The sequence below is a fragment of the Lytechinus variegatus genome, chromosome 5 (assembly GCF_018143015.1).
Source record: "Lytechinus variegatus isolate NC3 chromosome 5, Lvar_3.0, whole genome shotgun sequence".
Classification (NCBI taxonomy): Eukaryota; Metazoa; Echinodermata; class Echinoidea; order Temnopleuroida; family Toxopneustidae; genus Lytechinus; species Lytechinus variegatus.
The window spans coordinates 12,041,642-12,062,030 of NC_054744.1; the positions used below are offsets into that span (position 1 = coordinate 12,041,642).

At 33.9% G+C, this 20,389-nt stretch overlaps 1 protein-coding gene across 2 annotated transcripts in view; it reads right to left on the bottom strand.

Moving 5' to 3' along the window:
- LOC121415358 (high affinity cAMP-specific and IBMX-insensitive 3',5'-cyclic phosphodiesterase 8B-like) overlaps positions 1-20,389 on the bottom strand; it is an 84,488-nt gene that overhangs the window by 37,995 nt on the left and 26,104 nt on the right. For both annotated transcript variants that reach the window (XM_041608542.1, XM_041608541.1), the window contains exons 4-9: positions 17,518-17,577; positions 12,371-12,517; positions 6,582-6,801; positions 3,242-3,330; positions 776-894; positions 64-137 (exon numbers count right to left, since the gene is read on the bottom strand). In XM_041608542.1, the coding sequence (XP_041464476.1) occupies positions 64-137; positions 776-894; positions 3,242-3,330; positions 6,582-6,801; positions 12,371-12,517; positions 17,518-17,577 (709 nt within the window). The remainder of the gene's footprint in view (positions 1-63; positions 138-775; positions 895-3,241; positions 3,331-6,581; positions 6,802-12,370; positions 12,518-17,517; positions 17,578-20,389) is intronic.

Below are 20,389 nucleotides of genomic sequence, written 5' to 3' on the forward strand. Positions count from 1 at the left end.
TTTCCTCATTATCATCACCGAAGCAAGTAATTATATGCCCAATCGGCTGGACATCCACCCTACCTTTGTGATGGGAGCTTCTATTGTCATGGAATGTATCCTAGCAACAGATTGTCTTCTATTAAGTCCTTGGTGACCTACAAGTCAAAATATGCAAGAAAGATGAAGAGATGGTTTTAATGAGTTATGAAGAAGAGTGAGAGGGGGGGGGGGGGTGGGGCAAAACTATACAATTCTAAGCCTAAGAAACCAATAATCGATATTTAAAGGAATTAATAATCATTCTACAGAATAACTTTTATTAATAAAAACTGGAATTTTGAAGATTCACACTACAACATCTTTCTAAAAGTCAATGATATATCATGATAAAAGTTATCACACATATTACCAAGATTTAGAGAAAAATGTTCATATCTGAAAATTAGATAAAGGAACTAGATATTTTCAAAGTCAGGATTCACGTTAGAATTTATTGCCATACTGTTCAGGGGAAAATTTTATGCGATTAAGTGAAAATATAAAAATAAAATAATGAAAAAAAAAATCTCCTCTTGTTGAAAGTTACAGTAGCTTTATTCATACGCAAAATCAACTAAATCATTTGAACAAGGTTTTTAACTATGCCACTTGAAAATGGCCAAAATATCAACCACTTACAGTATTCTTTGTTAACAGTATTTCATTATTTGATTCAGATAATTCATTTAACCTTTCATTTCAATATAATAACAAGGTTTCAGAGCTGTAAAATCTGTGATTATTTCTGCCATACCATTAGCGAAATCTTGACCCATTTTATCAACATTGTGTTGTAACTCTTGACTGAATACTGTAGGACCATTCGTGGGTTGTGCTGGAAAGCGCTTATTAAAAACATGGTGCCGTACTTTCCTGCGAGTTTGAAAAGATAAAGAGAGAGAAAAAAGAAATGGAACTAATTCAATTTCAATGATCTGCAACCAAATCAGTGGAAAAGCGTGTAAATCACTGGCGTACTTTGTTCAAATTTTTGTCAGCGAACGAAACTTCAACAAAATTACATCCAGAGTGTAGTCCAGTAATTACAAAATTACAAGACCACAATCAATTCACACACTCACACCACATAATACCTTCTCAAAATAATGAACATCTCATATTCCATGATACTTCTACATGTATATTCTCAATTTACCAGTGGTTATGAGGAATCATATTATTTCATTAAACCACCGTGTAATATTGTGCACGGAAATTGCTCTTTCAAGTCTTTTCCTATCATGCCAATTATTAACACCCATTAGTTCTTTAAGTAACTCACTGCCTATTCATGTGAGTATGAATTAAACACACTCAACTAACATTTCTGCTTAAAGATAAAGTTGAGATTTGGTGATGATGTTGCTTTAGTAATATTGGAGATATTGAGATTGCATGGTTAAACTGCGTCTAACTGAAATCATAGAGAAAGCAGGAAAAATATTCTTTTCTACATAAGGAGAGGGGTATAACACTCTCACTTTCTTGAGAACAGATTGATAAAAATAAAAGGGTTGATCTTTATTGTTAAAAACATTCATTTTTGGTCATATTATACTACAGTTGGAATACATCCTTAAGGAAAATATGGATGACCTTTTATAAAGAGTAATACTGTATCATGAAGTTCAACAAAATGAAAACAAATTTCACCTGAATTAACAACAAATCTTAGCACAATAAATGTGAATACACAAACATGTATATAACACATTAAGTGAAATATTCCAATAATAATAGCACAGCTACAACCTCAATATCGAAAAAAATATCCTCTGAAGTTTATGTTAAACACTTAAACAGAATGCCATGCTCTCACATAGATGTCAAAGATGTAGAATTTCCCCTTGACAAGTCCACCCCAACAAAAACTTTATTTGAATAAAAAGAGAAAAATTCAACAAGCACAACACTGAAAATTTCATCAAAATCGGATGTAAAATAAGAAAGTTATGGCATTTTAAAGTTTCGCTTATTTTCAACAAAATAGTTATATGAACGAGCCAGTTTAATCCAAATGAGAGAGTTGATGACATCACTCACTCACTATTTCTTTTGTATTTTATTATATGAAATATTTTGATTTTCTCGTCATTGTCATGTAAAATGAAGTTTCATTCCTCCCTGAACACGTGGAATTCCATTATTTTAACATTTTGTGCTTCAGGCAAGGAGGTCCTAATTGTCCAATTCGTAAAAATTGAAATATTGTATAATTCAAACAATAAAAAACAAAAGAAATAGTGAGTGAGTGACATCATCGAGTCTCTCATTTGGATGTAACTGGCTCATTCATATAACTATTTTGTTGAAAATAAGCGAAACTTTGAAATGTCATAACTTTCTTATTTTACATCCGATTTTGATGAAATTTTCAGCATTGTGCTTGTCTGATTTTTCTCTATTGATTCAAAACAACATTTTTCTGAGGTGGACTTGCCCTTTAATTAAACCATCCATTTCATATCTTGCACGTCATGCATTTCTTTATTCTCTTATTCGTTCTGTCATGCAACCACAAGAAACCAGTTGTTCTCTCATTTTATTGTAATTATGTGGCTTCACTTTTTCTCCACAAATACATGCACACATTGGAAACCACTACAAGGAATAACATCACCACATGTACTCTTGCATGTCTGTGTCGTACTTTGGAAGCATTATGAAGTAATTAGTTTTAAGCACCCAATAACAAATTCAATGAACAAAAGCATATACTCGCAAGACATAATTCAATTTTGTCATTCTCCATCCAGGTTTTTAAATGGTTCATGGTATAATGTGAATACAGTAATTTGAATACATCTTGAAATTGTAAAACTACTTTTGCTTGTTATTGGATACATATATACATATTAATCATGGGAAGATTATAAATGTTTTGGTCTAAATCAGAAAATAATCAAGGGTTACCATGTCCCAAGATGTTTTTGTTCACTATTCCATTGTTAGTAATGATTTAAAAGAAAGAAATACAAATTGGATGAAGGAACTTTGTTCATTATAAAATTTTTGGCATTTAATATCTTCTTTTCGAAATGGCATTTTCCAAATTATTTCTTCTATGTCCTCTATGATAAGTAGCTACATTTTCTTCATAAGGGAGGATTGGTATCACGCTGCGGATTCTTCTGAATTATTACATAAAATTAAGTGCTTGTAAATTGAGCTACATGTACATATCAAGCTCAACTTAAAATAATAATTAAAAAATACTCACCCTCCGTAGCCAATTACTGGTGCAATGTAAACAATTTGAGGAATACTTTCTCCATTCCTCTTCTTAGAATACAACATTCCTTCCCATGACTGTATTAAAAAAAGAGAAAAATCACCAAAATCACTGAATGTTTACATGACATTTCTCAAATTTCTCAAAATCTTCGTTTTCCATAAAATAGTTTGTAAATGAAATCTCTATAACAAATGCAGTTTTATTTTCCACTTCTTCTGCTTTTCTATTTTGTCTACGTAGAACGGTCTATAATTTTGCATAAAGTTTCATCTTGAAATATAATCAAATTTCTACGAAATATCAAAATACCAAAGTAAATAGTTAAATTTGACCCTTAAAAAAAATCACTGCTTGTGAAGAAGGTACTACTTACAATGTAGTAACCATATCATAAAGGAAAAGGAAAATCCATATTTCATAGAGATATTTATATAATATTGACTGGCCTTGAGGGGAACATCAAATATATTGCCAGCAAATGAATCATATTGGCCCGAGTCTTTAGACGAGGGCAATATGGGTCATTTAAGGGCAATATATTTGATGTTCCCCGAAAGAAGAGCCAGTCAGTATTTTTATTATCATCCAAATCAGATATCTAGAGCAAAAATCATGATAATGGGGATATTTCTTTTAAAAATAGAGTTCTATTGTGTCATGTTAATATCGGTCTAGGCTCTGCACTTTACCATTATGACGTACTTGCAAGCGCTCGGATTCAGCGTTGTCTTTATTATGACGTATATTGTTGGTGGGCGTATCGTCATGAAGCGTATCTCTTTATACGCATCCACAAATTCCCGGATGTGAGACCAGGGAAAATACAAAGGTATATTTTGCTTCGTCTCTGCATGCAAAGTAAATACGCGCATTGAGACCGAGGAAAATACAAACAATATACCTACACTACTTCCCGATATTCAGAAAATGTAGGGCAATACGGTTTTGTAAATGACCAGCTCAGATGTCTGATACGGGTGATAATCATACATGTACTCCCTTAATACTACAAATATCATACTGTAATCAGGGCCTCATCTTACAAAGAGTTACAATTGATCCAATCAATCGCAACTATGGAAAGCCAGCAAAGTCAACATATAAAATGCATTTTTATTCAAAACTAATTCTAGTTATGAAATGTATATTCATAAATTCATTGATTTCTTGACAATTTGGTGTTCTCCTTTGTTTACAAAGGACGTTTTGCAAATATCCTGTAGAAAAAATTATGACCCTGGTGGATTTCCATAGAGTTACAATTGATTGGATCAATCATAACTCTTTGTAAGACGGGGCCCAGATCTATCTAATCCATGTCGCAAAAAAGACATGAAGTAAAAAAAAATCAATAAAAATTAAGATATGATCACTAAAACTGATAAGCTCTTCTTTGTGATGTGGGTAATAGTTTTAATATCTACTGCTGATGTCAAACTGACAGAAACTATCACACCTTGTATCAAAATAATCAAATGAAAATATAAAAAGAACCCTTCTACTGCACATGCCACACTGTCACTATAACACATCCCTTATTATGTTTGTTAAACTGAATTTAATTTTCAAGAACAAATATTGTAAATATTGGACACAAAATCATGCCAACAACATAGAAAATGACATTTCCATTATCAAAAGCATTCAGCTTTCATAGATGGGAATGAATTGGTTTCATGGCATGCTTTGATCTACATGTATACTGTCTACTAGTCTTGATGTGCAAACCCTTCACTTCACTCAAGTAAAGGGTCTGAATTGCAGCCTACTCATGCCTTGTGTACTGTAGGCCCTCTCGAAACAGCAAATTTTGTATATGCTAGTCTTTGTGTGGATACACACTTGTTGATCAAAGTTTCAATCAGGGTCTGTGCCTGCAGACTATTCTAGTAGTGAGGTCATTCTGTATCCACAGCAACCAGATACAACAAGTTTACTACTATTAACAGTTACAGGTGAAAATGCACATCTCAAAAGCCGATTGTTTGACAAGTGATCAGGCCATGAGATGATTACTGATCATGCATGTCACGAACCCACTTTTTGGAACTACAATCAATATCCCTAATGGGTTTATAATGAATAATGAACTATAACTGTCGGGTGCTTTTCATCGCGTGATTATCTGCGGAGCACTTTGAAACGATGGATAAGACTCCACATTACTTATGGTAGCCCAAAGTTGTGTACATTTGAATAATTGTTATGCCGTGATTATGAAATTGATCAAATAAAACACCCTTATCAGAAGTTTAAATATTGAATGAATGAATTTAAAAAATTATTTCGAAACTTAAAGTAATCAAACTATGCTTTTAGCCTTTATCGCACATTGAAGCAACCTCTCTCTGAAAATCTGTATCAGACTTGAAATCAGAGAAAGGATCATTCTAAATCTTGCTTAGAAAGATTTTCAGTGAACAATTCCATTGATGGTGAAGCACCATGCCCACTTGACAACCCATCTTCACCACAATCTGATTATCATAATGACTTTTCAAGAGGTACAGCCTCAGCTAGCAAGGTGAACTAAATAGACTACCTGGTACAATATCCCAGTCAACATTAAAAAAAAATAGCTGTGCCCTTGTGAACAGGCTTAAGGGAGATAAAAAAAATGTTCAAAGTAACCCTGATCTGTTGCAAAAGAGTCTGATAAAATAGTCTTGTGTATTATGCTAAGTTTGATACAATGGAGACTAGTATAGGGAAGAAGCGCTGTCAGATGTCTCTGATGAAACATCTTAAGGTCTGGTCACACCGCCAGAGCGTTTTTGGAGCGGTCGTGGAGCGGAGAGAAAAAAATCATCACCGCTCGCTACCGTTCACCATTTTCGATTTCGATTGTTTTTTGTTTTCGATTTTTTCCCCCAATTTTGTGAGCGAAATTCACCTCTTTTTCCCTTCCGCTCCACGACTGCTCCAACAACACTCGGGTGGTGTGACCAGGCCTTTAGCAATAAACATAGGCTTTCATTATCAAGTTATACAAACATGGGCACATCATGGCCTAGTGGTTCTGACTCTCATCCTTCAAACAGAAAGTCGCGGGTTTGAATTCCAGTCATGGCATATTTTCTTCCAGCATTGAAATTATCAACGTTATGCTGCACTCAGCCCAGGTGAGGCGAATGGGTACCGGAAAGGAATAGTTCCTTAAATAGTCTGAGCATTGCCAATGAAGGAGTAGCTCGAGCTAAAGCCAGGAGAATAATAGCTGCACTTTGTATCCTCTGGAAGAGCCCAATATTATTTCAACTAACATAATTATTATTATAGTAGTAGTAGCAACTTTCAATAAACAAACAATAGATATTTGTCTCACCTTCCCCTTCTTGAGTTGTGAATAGATGCCATCAATGAGTTCTACTTTGTTCTTGTCGCATCTCGGCATGTCTTCCATTTCGTGACCTATGACCTCATCGTTGGTATAGCCCGAGATCCTCTCATAGGCTGGGTTGACATACTGCACTGTTCTGTTCTCACTCGTGATCTGGATGGCATCTGAGCTGTTCTCCAGTGCAGCAAACAACGAGTTTGTGGCCCTAGCATAAAGAGACAACATGAAAGATGATAATTGACGGATCAATTAAATGTGGAACATTGACCCATCTCAGTACTGATTGATATGATTTAATAGGATTTACAGTTATTGATCAATGGATCTCCATCATGCAGAGATGCCTAGTTCAAAAAAATATTATGCGTGAGATTTTCATGACTCATGGCCAGTACTTACACTTGTACGTTTCAAAAAGGCGCCCGCACCTAACACTCGCGCGAGATATGGGCTTCATCATATCGATCCATACTACAAAACCATGCGATGCACGCACGCGATTCATCGTATCACGTACCAGCTGTGCACTGACTGCACTCTCGATTTGTCTCACGTGCCGGGGTGGACGCGACGACGTGCGAAGGCGGTAGGCCAGTGCGTATAATCTAGCGAATAATGCTACTTTTTCTCTTGTTTTTTTCTGTCGGGTCCCGATGCGTGAGAAAAATGGGTGCCATGCGTGAGATCGCGAGACGGACCCTGGATGCGTGAGTCTCACGCACAATGCGTAAGACTTGGTAGCTTTGATCATGATTTTTGCGTTCAGTACAACCTGAGTTGTAGATTGGATTCCCATGTATTTGGTATAAGCAAACCTGCTTCAGCAGTTACCTATCCACTATAAATTCTACATGTACATACATGTATGTCCTGTTTCCTTTGAATAGTATTTGACCCCGGGCATGCTGGCACAGTGGTAGAGCACCCGCTTCATGAACGGGAGGTTGTCGGTTCAATCCCCTGCCGAGTCATACCAAAGAACTACAAAATGGGACCTACTGCCTGCTTTTCAGGCACTCATAGCTTGGGAATGGAGAAGGGTAATAATAAAATGCTATGTTATGCAGGGCCCGAAGAACAACTTACAGGTGAAGTGGCTACGCTGAGAAAATAAGAGTTATTATTGTCATTACTATTAAATACCGCATTAATCTGACCATACTTCCCTCTCTCCTCCCATGATGAGATTATGTAGTACCTGTATACATGTATTGTTGTATATTCTAAAGGCCACCGCACACCTTACAACCCGACTGGTCACCGACTGGCTTGCGACTGAGTGAGGGGAGGTGTGATGTCACAGCTCTTGTCAGATTGAGCATCACAGACCGGTCAGAGACAAGTCGCAAGGAAAATCGTAAGGATTTGACATGTCGAATCCTTATGACTTGATCGCAAGCTCAATCCAACTTCCAGCCAATCAGACAGCAGAGTTGCATGTCTCGTATATGATAAACAACGCGCATACGCAGTAGTAAGCGCACTCTCTCAGTTGTTATGCCAAAAAGTGCATGCGTGAGTCGCAGATCGGATCGCAAGGTGTGCTGTGTCGAGGCTTATGACTACCTTGCGATTCATCTCCCCTCACTCAGTCGCAAGTCAGTCGGCGACCAGTCGGCGACCAGTCGGGTCGTAAGGTGTGCGGTGGCCTTTACACTTTATATAGAGACAACAGGCATCTTTCAGTTCCAATACTGATAGAAAATCATTGATATTGAATCAGAACGAGATGACAAATGAAGAATGAACAGCAATATGTACAATAAAATTGAACAGATTAAACTAGACTAAATTGTACTAGGCCCTATAGATTTAACAGTCAGCTGATGCAGTCATATATCTTACAACCTAGTCAGAAATGACTTATCAAAAGTGAATCAAATCAATGAACAACTGCAACAAGTTGACCCTCCCAATCTAGTCACTATTGACTAATATGTTTCAAGAGAAAAAAAATAATAAGCAAGCTCAAAACAAATCTACACTTATCATACATGAACATCTCATATAGTCTATGTGACCTGTATTCACATACATGTATACACAAGTTTGAAGAATGACTGGAGCACACTTGATGAGTGTGCCAATTCTAGGAATTCAATCAGTGGAATAATGTAAGTTGATTATACATGGGTCATATAGTCTAGGGTGAAAAATAAAGATGTAAACATAATATGTGACCCGCTTTCTTCTACCCCAATAAGTCAGTTCACAATATCAGGCAAATAATCAAATTCAATGGAAATTTCATTTTTTCTTACTCTTCTTTTCCTTTTCTGGTAGAAGGGAGTGTGAAAGTACTTTCAGGAATTCTATCTGATTGAAGAATTTTTGTGGTACAATGGTTCATTTCACGACCCATCTATTCAAAACCATTTTAATCATTAGTTTGTTGTATTTATCGTATATGTTTTTATTGGTTCATTGATGCTTGTTATCTGTTTTTCTTGTTTATTTTAATGTTCTGTTTGTCTTTTTAAACTTATTTTGATTTTGTAATTCTGGGTGGAGTGTGGGTTAAATGCACTAAAACTTCTGGAAAAACCATCCAAGATATTTTTAGTGCTTAATTCTTCATCTTTTGGGACAAGCATAAAGATATCAGCTTGTTTACAAATGGGTTTCTTGCCGGAAGCATGAATGCATGTACAACTCAATTCCCAATTACTGTCTCTGTCCCTGGTATAATTCAATTTCCACTGCATGCAGTATATCATTTTGCTCTTTTTCAAATGAAAATTTGGTTCATAAGTAATTTACATAGCTGCTTGATGTCAGACCGAGAGGAAATTCTATATCTTAATAATACCATCAAATTATACACACCCTCTCGTAATCTTCATTCAATCACTGACACATGCAGACTTTGCATCCCTTGTCAAAACTCTCCTCTTCCGAAAAACGTTTTGCTGTAGCAGCTGCCAAGACTTGGAATGCTATCCCTCTTTCAATAAGAAATGCTTCCAGTCTTCGTGGCTTCAAGCCTTCCCTTAAGACATACCTTTTTCCTCAATAATAAGTTTCCCTTTTTATCTTGAATACTGTGGTAATTATTGCAAATGATAAATAATTATTCATACATTGTACGCGCTATGGTACTTTTTGCTTTTAGCGCCTCTAAATGTCCATTATTATTATTATTATTATTATAATTACTATTATCATTATTATAATTATTATTATTATAATCATCATTTTTATTATTATCATTATTATTATTATTATGGGCAGAGCATCGAGGAAATTAGACAAATGGTACATGGGTAAAATGGCAATTAGACCAAATGTTAAAGTAAACAAATTAACTGTGTTACGAAAGAAATTGTTAAAATGAGAAAGGATTATGAAGCATAAAGTACCTCTGAACGAGGAAAAAAAAAAGTAAACAAACTAATTGTAGATTACCTATACAGGTTTAGAATATTCATGAGACCAAATGAAAAATACATGTAGACAAAAGGGGAGCAGACTATGTGGAAAATTACCCTTGTATTACACTACTCAAGGTGACCAATTCTCTAACAGAAAAAAGAATTTTAATATCGTTAAAAGTGTGTCCATTTCAGATGCAGAATCCAACCATTTCCTTTACATTATGTACCAGCAACAGGAAACCATGGCAACAATGACATCAACACTGGCATAGATAAATGCTTCATATACTTCTGAAAATCTAGCACGTGTTTTTGTATGATGATTAATTAGTATGGGACTATGATATGCATGTCAACCATGTACTTTCCAATAATGACTTAAGTCAATGGTATATGCCGGCTTAATGAATCGAAATTGAATTTGCCGCAAATGGTGTGACAATCTTAAATCTTTTCATCCACCAAAATAAAACCTGTTAATATGATGTAAAGCTGATCTTGTTAATACAGTAGAATTCATTGGATACATGATAATGTTCAATATTATACGTTGATAAATATTGTAAGTTTCATTTCAGTAATCATGTAACTTTTGTGTACTGATTTAATTTGTTCTAATTTGTATGAAATATTTTAGGTTCAAGGTTTAGGTTTATTGGATAATTCAGATATAATGTATAATTTAGAAGTTTAATATATTTTGTAAAGCACATAGAGAGTTTTTGATTTTTATGCGCTATATACATTTCAAATATTATTATTATTATTATTAAATGAATCTTCAATGACAAGGATTATCCCAATTGATATAAAAAAAGGTACTATTAAATTCATGATTACACAATATTACAAAAACCATACCACTTATATAAATGATAATTTTCTCATGAAGATGTAAAAAGGGCATATTTTGCAGCAAAGGTTATTTCATATAGATAAAAAAAACATTTGTATGGAAATTACTTCTAAAGAAGGGGAAAAATAGACACATTTTGCAAACAATTTGTTTTTCAAAACAATAGAAGTTCAGCAGTTTCTGCTGATCTATTTCAACTTTTAACCCATTGCTTACAGGAACTGGGTGGTTCCTGTGTTAAACATATGTGATTCAAAAAATCTTGGAGGCAAAGGGTTAAATATCACCAAGATATAGAAGTACATGTACATTTAAGCTCCACATTTTCAGAGAGATACATGTCATTTACTTTACAGAAATATTTTATATTGATCAATAGTGTAGAGACCAAGGCAAAACAAAAGATATTCATTTTTTCATTTAATTTTGCAAATAGATTTTCACCACATTCTTGACACTTTAAAATGCCTATTGTTCACTTTAATTCAAATAATACAAACGTTTCAAGATTACATATAATGATAACAATGGACTTTGTAATATTTTGATTTGGATAATCATTAAGTGTTCTATTCCACAATATAATACACAAGCTTCACAATGAGACAAACATTAAAATGATAATATAAAAAGAGGACTGCAAGAGATATAAAAGAAATTGAAAAAAAACAGACAGTATCATAGTAATAAAATGGAATAGACAGTCTCATAATGAGACAAATATAAAAAAATAATGATATATAAAATAACTGTAAGAGATATAAAAGAAACCCCATGTATCATAGTATAAAATGGAATAGACAGCCTCATAATGAAACAAATATAAATAAATAATGATATATAAAATAACTGCAAGAGATATAAAAGAAATTAAAATAAACCCCATGTATTATAGTAATAAAATGGAATGGACAGCCTCACAATGAAACAAATATAAAAAAAATAACGATATATGAAATAACTGTAAGAGATATAAAAGAAATTAAAAGAAACCCATGTATCATAGTAATAAATGGAATAGACAGTCTCATAATGAAACAAATATAAAAAAAATAATGATATATGAAATAACTGTAAGAGATATAAAAGAAATTAAAAGAAACCCCATGTATCATAGTAATAAAATGGAATAGACAGACTCACAATAAATCAAATATAAAAAAATAATGATATATAAAATAACTGCAAGAGATATAAAAGAAATTAAAAGAAACCCATGTATCATAGTAATAAATGGAATAGACAGACTCATAATGAGACAAACATTGAAAGTGACAATATAGAAAGAGGAATGCGAGAGATATAAAATCAAAAGAAACCCTATGCATCATAATCATTAAATGGAATAAATAGGCTTCACAATGACGAAAACATTGAAAATTATTATATAGAAAGAGGACTGCAAGAGATATAAAATCAAAAGAAACTCTATGCATCATAGAATAAACAGGCTTTACAATGAGACAAACACTAAATAAATGATAATATAAAAACATGACTGCAAGTGATTCAAAAGAAAAATATATCATGACTCTAAGACTTACTTGAGTTTGAATTGTGACCTGAATTCTCCAAACTCGATCTGTAAGAGTTCATTGAGACACGCTCCGGTGTTTGCATTCTCGTCATATCTTCTGTTGAATCCAGCGCTAATGAGTGGCATGATGGAAGGCTCATCCTTGTCTAATGGACTGTTAAAAATAAACAAGAAAGGATAAAAATCAATTAAAATCAGATCAGATAAAATGGAAAAAGAGACAAAATAAGACTGGCAAGCAGGAAATGGAAGTGGGAGCATTTCATCAACGTTTCTGTGTCTGACGAGTTGTCAGAGCTGACAACTTTCCCTGAATTTGATTGGCTGAGAAGCACTGTTACTATGGTAACTGCTGGATAAAACATGTCCTTCGTAAAACACTCCAATGATTAAGACAGAAGGGGAGGGGGTAGAGTGATGCAGGGTGTATTTTAATGGAGGGAAAGAAATAGGTTTAGATACAGGTGTGATGGGTAAAAAGACCCAAGTATAAAAGCGTGAACTGGCACACCAATGATGTAGCGCTCATCCGGCACAAAAAATCATACTCGGAATAGTTACAACACTTTAAAAACTGTGGTGTTAAAACTGACACCAATTGGTGTTAATAGAGGACCACACCCTGCGGTGTTAAAATAACACCCTAGAGATTGAACATAACACCAAATAGTGTAAAGTTAGCAACCATTGGTGTTGTAATAACACCTATAGGTGTAAAACTAACACCACCAATTTAACACCGGTGTAAAATAACTGGTGTGGTCCTCTATGTACACCGATAAACACCACAGTTTTTGCTGTGAACCAAACAACATTGTGATGAATAAATAATGTGTATCTTTGTTTGTTTGATACAGTACTATAAGGAAGCAACTGCCAATTACAAATCAGTTTCAATAATACAATGAGGCATTGGCCTGTAGATATAATTTAAAACTGAAGTGTACCTCCTGCAGCTTTGGCATATTTAATAAAAAAAGCAAAATGGGTTGATAAAAATGAAATGTTCAGCATATTGGAGTAATATCCAAATTATATTGTATACATGTAAATCAGCATTAAAAAAGTGGAACTTATGGAACTCAATCATACAAAAATATAAAAAGATAATATTGTATTTTATTTGTTCAATTTTCAAAAAGAAAAGCTGTAAACAAGCATTAATAGCTTTGTGCACATCATAGAGTTCTACAATATCCATATGAACAAAAAAAAAAATCAAAATTGGTTAATAAACAAAGATGTACATACATTTGGGGAGGTTCAAGCCTGAGAATAAAATATTTTTGTTTACGATTTTGTAAAGAATTGTAAAAACCTGATCTATCCTATAACTCTGACATTTTTTGTCCAATATCAATTTCCTTTGTGTTATAATGACACAAGCAAAATCGAAATTGGACAAGATATTACAGAAGAAAGTACTTCATAGAAGCACTTTGAAATTGCAGATAAACAATGATCAATTGTTTTGTTTTTAGAGTATCTGAAAGGGGGAGAGTTAAAAGTACGGTAACTTCGTTGTTTGACATGGACAAGGTGGAGTATATTCAAAGATGGAATGGGAGATAATGAATGCAGACACAGTAACAAGGGGAAAGAAAAAGACAGATAAAGTCGGAGAATACTAAAAAAAAGCATAAACATGGAGAAAAGATAAGGGATAAAGAAAATAACTTCATGACAGAACCTGGCTACATGAACTGTCTTCATAAAGATTTAAATCTATCAGCAAGTCTGTGCTTTGTCAGAGAACGGGAGGAGCTGCATTGGCTCCAAGGCCAATATTTATTAATAAAATGATAACTATCAATTTCGTTCGCTGATAATACAGCCTCTCTCTCTGCGGATGAAAGGAGCTTACACGTGAATACTGTTCATTTCTAAAGGCAGGTACAGAACAGCCTGTATAGATTGAGTAATAATGACCATGGCTCCATGCAAGTAGCAGATCTTGGGTAATATATTTGTTTGGAGAAGGTTGAATACATTATTAAAGACCCATTTCAAGAGTGATATAATGGGTTACCCCATTACCTCTACAGGATGTCTCCTTTGCTAAGGCCTATATGGACTTGAGGAATCAAGGGTTAATAAAACTATATGGGATGTCAATTAATATATTTTCTCATCTTGAATGCCTTGCAAAATAATCATTTCAACAGAGGTCAAAAAGGAAACTGACAAAAATCATTTTTATGTATAGATGGCAAGATATGTCAAAGTTGTAATTATTTGCTGGATTTATAAAATTATTTTTTAAATAACATTCTATCTTTTTAGACATTGTTCAAACTCAGTATGACCAGTTTTACTCATTATCTCATATCAAGTCAAAATTTTATGTCAGCATATGGAGTAAACTTATGCTTATCTCTAACAAAAATCCTTTTGTACAGTTGAGTATGTGATAATTATATAGAACTGAAATAATACCCACATTGTGAAGAATTTGCAAACACTCAAATGGAATGCATAAATCTATATGATGAATTCCTTAATTCATAAAAATGCTTGCCAAAACTATTGATCAGAGCATAAAAGCAGATTACATTTAAATTCAGATATTAAATTACATAAAAATGTAACGTTAATACATAAGAAAATGTAGAGAAAAAAAAGAAAGAAGAAATGGCTGACTGTTCATGGCAAACACATCCTATCAGTAAGAAACAATGAAATGGTTCAGATAATTTTGCCTGAATTATTTCTCAGATCACAATCTGATATCAGTCCTAAATTATATATTTGAAGACACATCACTCAATGATTATATAAAGCCTGAGCAATATGCCACCATCACGACTTTCAACAGTATGTTTTTGTACTCATAAATAAGTCATGTAAATATCAAAACTTCAATTTTCATCCAATAATTTTGTTATAGAGGAGGATTGAGACAGCGGGCGTGATATTGCAAGTCGTGTCATCCCCCGTCTATGATGCAAAAGGACATCGATATTGGAAACGAGCCGTGAAAATTGACATGTGAAAGGGAGCCTTGCGTGTGAAGATCCATAGTCTCCTGCACCTGCCCTGTCATTATTTATTGATCCTCACTCCAAATCACTCAGCAAAGATTGACAGTTTAATTAGATTCTCACTCAATGTTTTTTCGCTGACATTTTAATTGAAAGAGACTACACTATCAAGACCCATCATTTCAAAACGGTCCGTCATTTTTCCTCATACCCCTCATAAGAACATATACAAAACACGTTATGATTTTTGTGTTAGCGAGAAAGCGATGACATACTTTTCCATCATGCTCAGTTGGAGTAATTACATTTTTTTTAAATCATGAGCACATACGCTGAATGTGACTGATAATTGACAATTGCAAAGAAATACATTACACTCAGTCATTCACTCCCCCCACATGTAAATATCATGTCACTCTGTACTACTTCGATAGTCAGCAATTAACACACCCATGTTATAATAAGAACTTTAAATCTTGACTAGTCGTGTAAGAAACAGGTTTGCCAACACACGATATTTGGATAGTATTTTCCACCCCAGGGGATAATTCCAGGCATCCAGCACTTTCAAGGTCAAGTCCACCTCAGAAAAATATTGATTTGAATCAATAGAGAAAAATCAGACAAGTACAATGCTGAAAACTTCATCAAAATCGGATGTAAAATAAGAAAGTTATGACATTTCAAAGTTTCGCTGATAATCAACAAAGAAGTTATATGAACGAGCCAGTTACATCCAAATGAGAGAGTCGATGATGTCACTCACTCACTATTTCTTTTGTTTTTTATTGTCTGAATTATACAATATTTCAATTTTTACGAATTTGATGATTAGGACCTCCTTGCCTGAAGCACAAAATGTTTAAAATAATGGAATTCCACATGTTCAGAAAGGAATGAAACATCATTTCACATGACAATGACGAGAAAATAAAAATATTTCATATTTCATATAATAAAATACAAAAGAAATAGTGAGTGATGTCATCAGTTCCTCATTTGCATACCGACCGAGATTTGCATATAACTATTTTGTGAAATGAAGCGAAACTTTAAAATGCCATAACTTTCTTATTTTACATCCAATTTTGATTAAATTTTCAGTGTTATACTTGTTGAATTTTTCTCTTTTTATTCAAATCAATTTTTTGTTGGAGTGGACTTGCCCTTAAATTAAAGTTCATAATTCTGAGCAAAATACTTTGACTATACTACATCATATACTTTGACTGTCAGATACCCACTGAATGCCCCAAAACATACTTCCAAAATCAATGACGAATTCAGAATACTGTAGTAGACTATTACTGGTGAAAACGCAATGCACACACATGGGGACCTGTTTACATCAAATTTTAATGCCAGACATTAACGTCTGGTACATGTAACCTTATGAAAAAATGATCCTAACACCCAACTTTTTTGTCTGATTTGCAAGTCATATACATGTTATGCAATATAAAATGTATTCAAATCAGTTTTTCAATTCACAAATCTATCTATTCTGGGCCAAATAATAAATAAATGTAGGTTTGCAGTCAATCTCCAAATGGTCATCTTTAGCCAATCAAGATAACTGTTGTTGGCACATTTTGTTCAACATACAAACCTACAACCAATCCTTCCTGTTCTCTCAATATTTGAATTGATTGCAATCATTAGTGCCATAAGCCTCTGATGATAATTACTGCTGTTTGGCGCTCCGAGTAGCACAGTGGTTGTTAAAGACCAACTATATGAATTAATCATGCTAGTGGTAGGCATGTGAATGTCATGATGATCATCATTTAGACTGCATCTCAGAATGCATGTCGTACAAATTCAATGACAGTACCTCGTTCACCAACAAATCATCAACAAAATGTGGACATTTTCTGGAATTTTGCCTGGGTTATCATTGAAATGTAACATAGTTGACATGGGGAAAAAACAATAAAGACATTAAGAATCCTCATGTCGGTGCAACAACGCCCTGACACCACATGTGCACAAAAACGTCCTTAATAGCAGCATGCATAAAAGCATTGCGTTAGGGCTTTTCTGCACTGATGGGGTGCACAAAAATGTTTTTCTAAGGGCGTTCTTGCACTGACACAATAAAATAGTCTTTAACATGCATCATACACTGGTGGCAATGATAGAATATCACTCAATTCAGTTTTGTAACACTTACTTCTGTTTGGTAACAGCAACAATGATTGTGTGTTCACTGGGTTTAGTAGCCCGTATTGACCTGGAATAAGAGACAAAGAGAGATGAAAAACAAATCATTAAAATAGAAATGAGTGCAATGCTCTTGGCTTTATTGATATGACTCTAGACATACTGTACACTGTACATGTATGTGTTTATAGCCCCAAAAATGTCAGAAGTATTATCGGTGTACATCATGCTAGTATACTGATCAAGTTTTATTTATTTATTTATTTGTTTGTTTACTTTCTTACTCACACACTTACCCATCCATCCATCTATTTATTTCCTATCTATCCATCCATCCATCAATCTATTCATTATTTATTTATCTATCTATCTATTCATTAATATTTATTTTTTTTTATTTATTTATTCATTCATTTAATTACTTATCTATTTATCTATTCATTCCTTCATTCATGTATTTATTTATTATTTATTTATTTATTTATTCAGTAATTTATTCAGTTATTTATTTACTAAGTTTTCTTAATTTCCCCAGGGAACACCAGGGTATCTCCAATAGTTTCATATCTCACTTAGATAGTTCATAACAAAAGGTAGATAAGTATCTGTTATACACTGGCACTATAACCATGCGATCACCTTATTCTTCTTCCATATAAATTTGCTAGGTAGGTAAACTTTGAATAAGATTCACTGTGACTATTCAACTTTTATTACATCTGTCAATAAAAAATGAGCAAAAGATTTAAAATGTGATCAGGACAGCAATTTATAATGATGCTACCGTATCACATGAACTAACAAAACTGCCAGGTTCTTGGTGACTGTACATCCATATTTCATCAGCGGTCATCCGAACCGTCATATGTGGATACGATGGTGCAAATCCATTTTCAGAGAAAATCGACTTCAAAGTTTACTCTAAATTTCACACTTAGTCCTCCAGCCTTACAAAATATTAATTGCTAGAAAAATACATGGTTGGAAAGACCAAGACAATTGCTTGACAATTGTATCCTTAACTTTACACAGAACCAAGGATCATAGAAAATATCGCAAAAGAGCTCCATGTTTCATTGCTTGTAATTTCGGTTTGAGCAGTTTAGATTTCCCCTGTACAAAAATGCCATAGGGATTACAACAACCCGAGTCTGACCGCGATTTCAATGCGCGCAGTCAGTCAGAACGTCGTATCGCTTTTCACGTGCAATGTCAATGCAATGTAGATGGCCGATATGACAGTTTGGTTGACCGTGCGCAATGAAATCGTGGTCAGTCAAAACGTTGTATTGCTCTGCTACAGTACACATTTCCGATGGGATTTGCGCATTTTATTAAAAATTTGTATAGCATCGCCGTGAAAATCACTCATATCTCAGAAACCAAAATAAATTGCTGCCAAAAAAAATTCAGTTATGCATAGACTAGGACTTGTACATTCATTTTCTGCAAAAATCTCAAAATCAATTATTTTTAAAACAAAATTGACTGATATGACGGTTATGATGAATGCCGATGATTTGTAAGAGGTTCTTGTATGGTGAATGATAGACTGCTAAACAAGGGTCATTGAAAGAAAGTTATTCATGAACAATTAAAAAATTTCACAAAAATCCTGCCGAAAGCATAATCATACTTTGAAAGCAAGAAAAACATACTCACAACTGATAACACTAGGTAAAGGAAATTGTTATAATGAATAAGAAAATTGAAGTGTTTTTATATACTGATGACATGATTATCATACACATCTTCTTTCAAGGTGAATTACAGATGCTACAGTACTTTTAGGATAACGATCATTCTCATGCAAATATATAATCCATCTTGAATTACAGGGATTTTGAATAATTCAAGTTCGGCTGTGGGGAGTGGCTATTGTGGCTTATCAAACTCTATATTTTGATTTGAATCCTACAGATTTACTTGAAAATCACAGAGGATTTGAATTCTAATTATCTAAACCAGTCTTCTAGATCCAGAATTTAACTGGTCATTATAAAGAATTGATCTGAATTTGATTTAAATCCATTGAAATTCAGTATGTAGGTCAGGTTTATCAACAAGCACCCATCTGAAAGACAGATAAGGGAGCTGGGTGTTCTAATTTGACACACTGTTCTCTCCGCACGCAGGCAGAATGTACTCCTCTCTTCTACCACACGGGAGCAAGTGGATTTTGATAAATAGTGCAATCATTGATAATGAAGAAGAATCGATGACTGCCCTTTCCGTTCATTTCGCTAATCAATTTTGACCTCCAGCTACCCCCAAGTACACTCATGCTCTTCTTTCCCCCTTTCCATCTCTCTCTCTCTCGATCCACCTCTCTGTACCAGTATTTTCATGTCTATAAATTCATATGTCTCTATAAATTTCAATTTCTACATGTGTCTCATCTATATTTAAAGCCAATTCTCTTTTTAATGTTAATGCAAATTTACCTATTAAGTTTTATTGTATGATTGCTTTTTGTTTGCAATCAATATTTAATGTCTTTGTAATTCCACTTTTTATGTACATTTCAACCTGCCTTGAACCAGTATAGGTTCATGGACCTGGTTTTGCTTGTTATGTTTTCATTGTTTCACTTTGTTCATTTGTATACTGCTTTTCTATGAAATAAAGAAATTATTACAATCAACATGAAATTCTTTCTCATTTTCTGAATATTCAACAACATACTGCTTGTTAACAATTTGATGATAATAATAATAATAGGCATTTATATCGCGCCATCTATCTAGAAATAATCTATTCCTATGCGCACTGTTTATTATTATTATTACCCCGGCTTAAACTCGAGCTGCCTTTCAGCGCTCAGTGCATTCAAGGAATTAATCCTGCCGGGTAATCATTCACTTCATCTGGGATTCGTATGA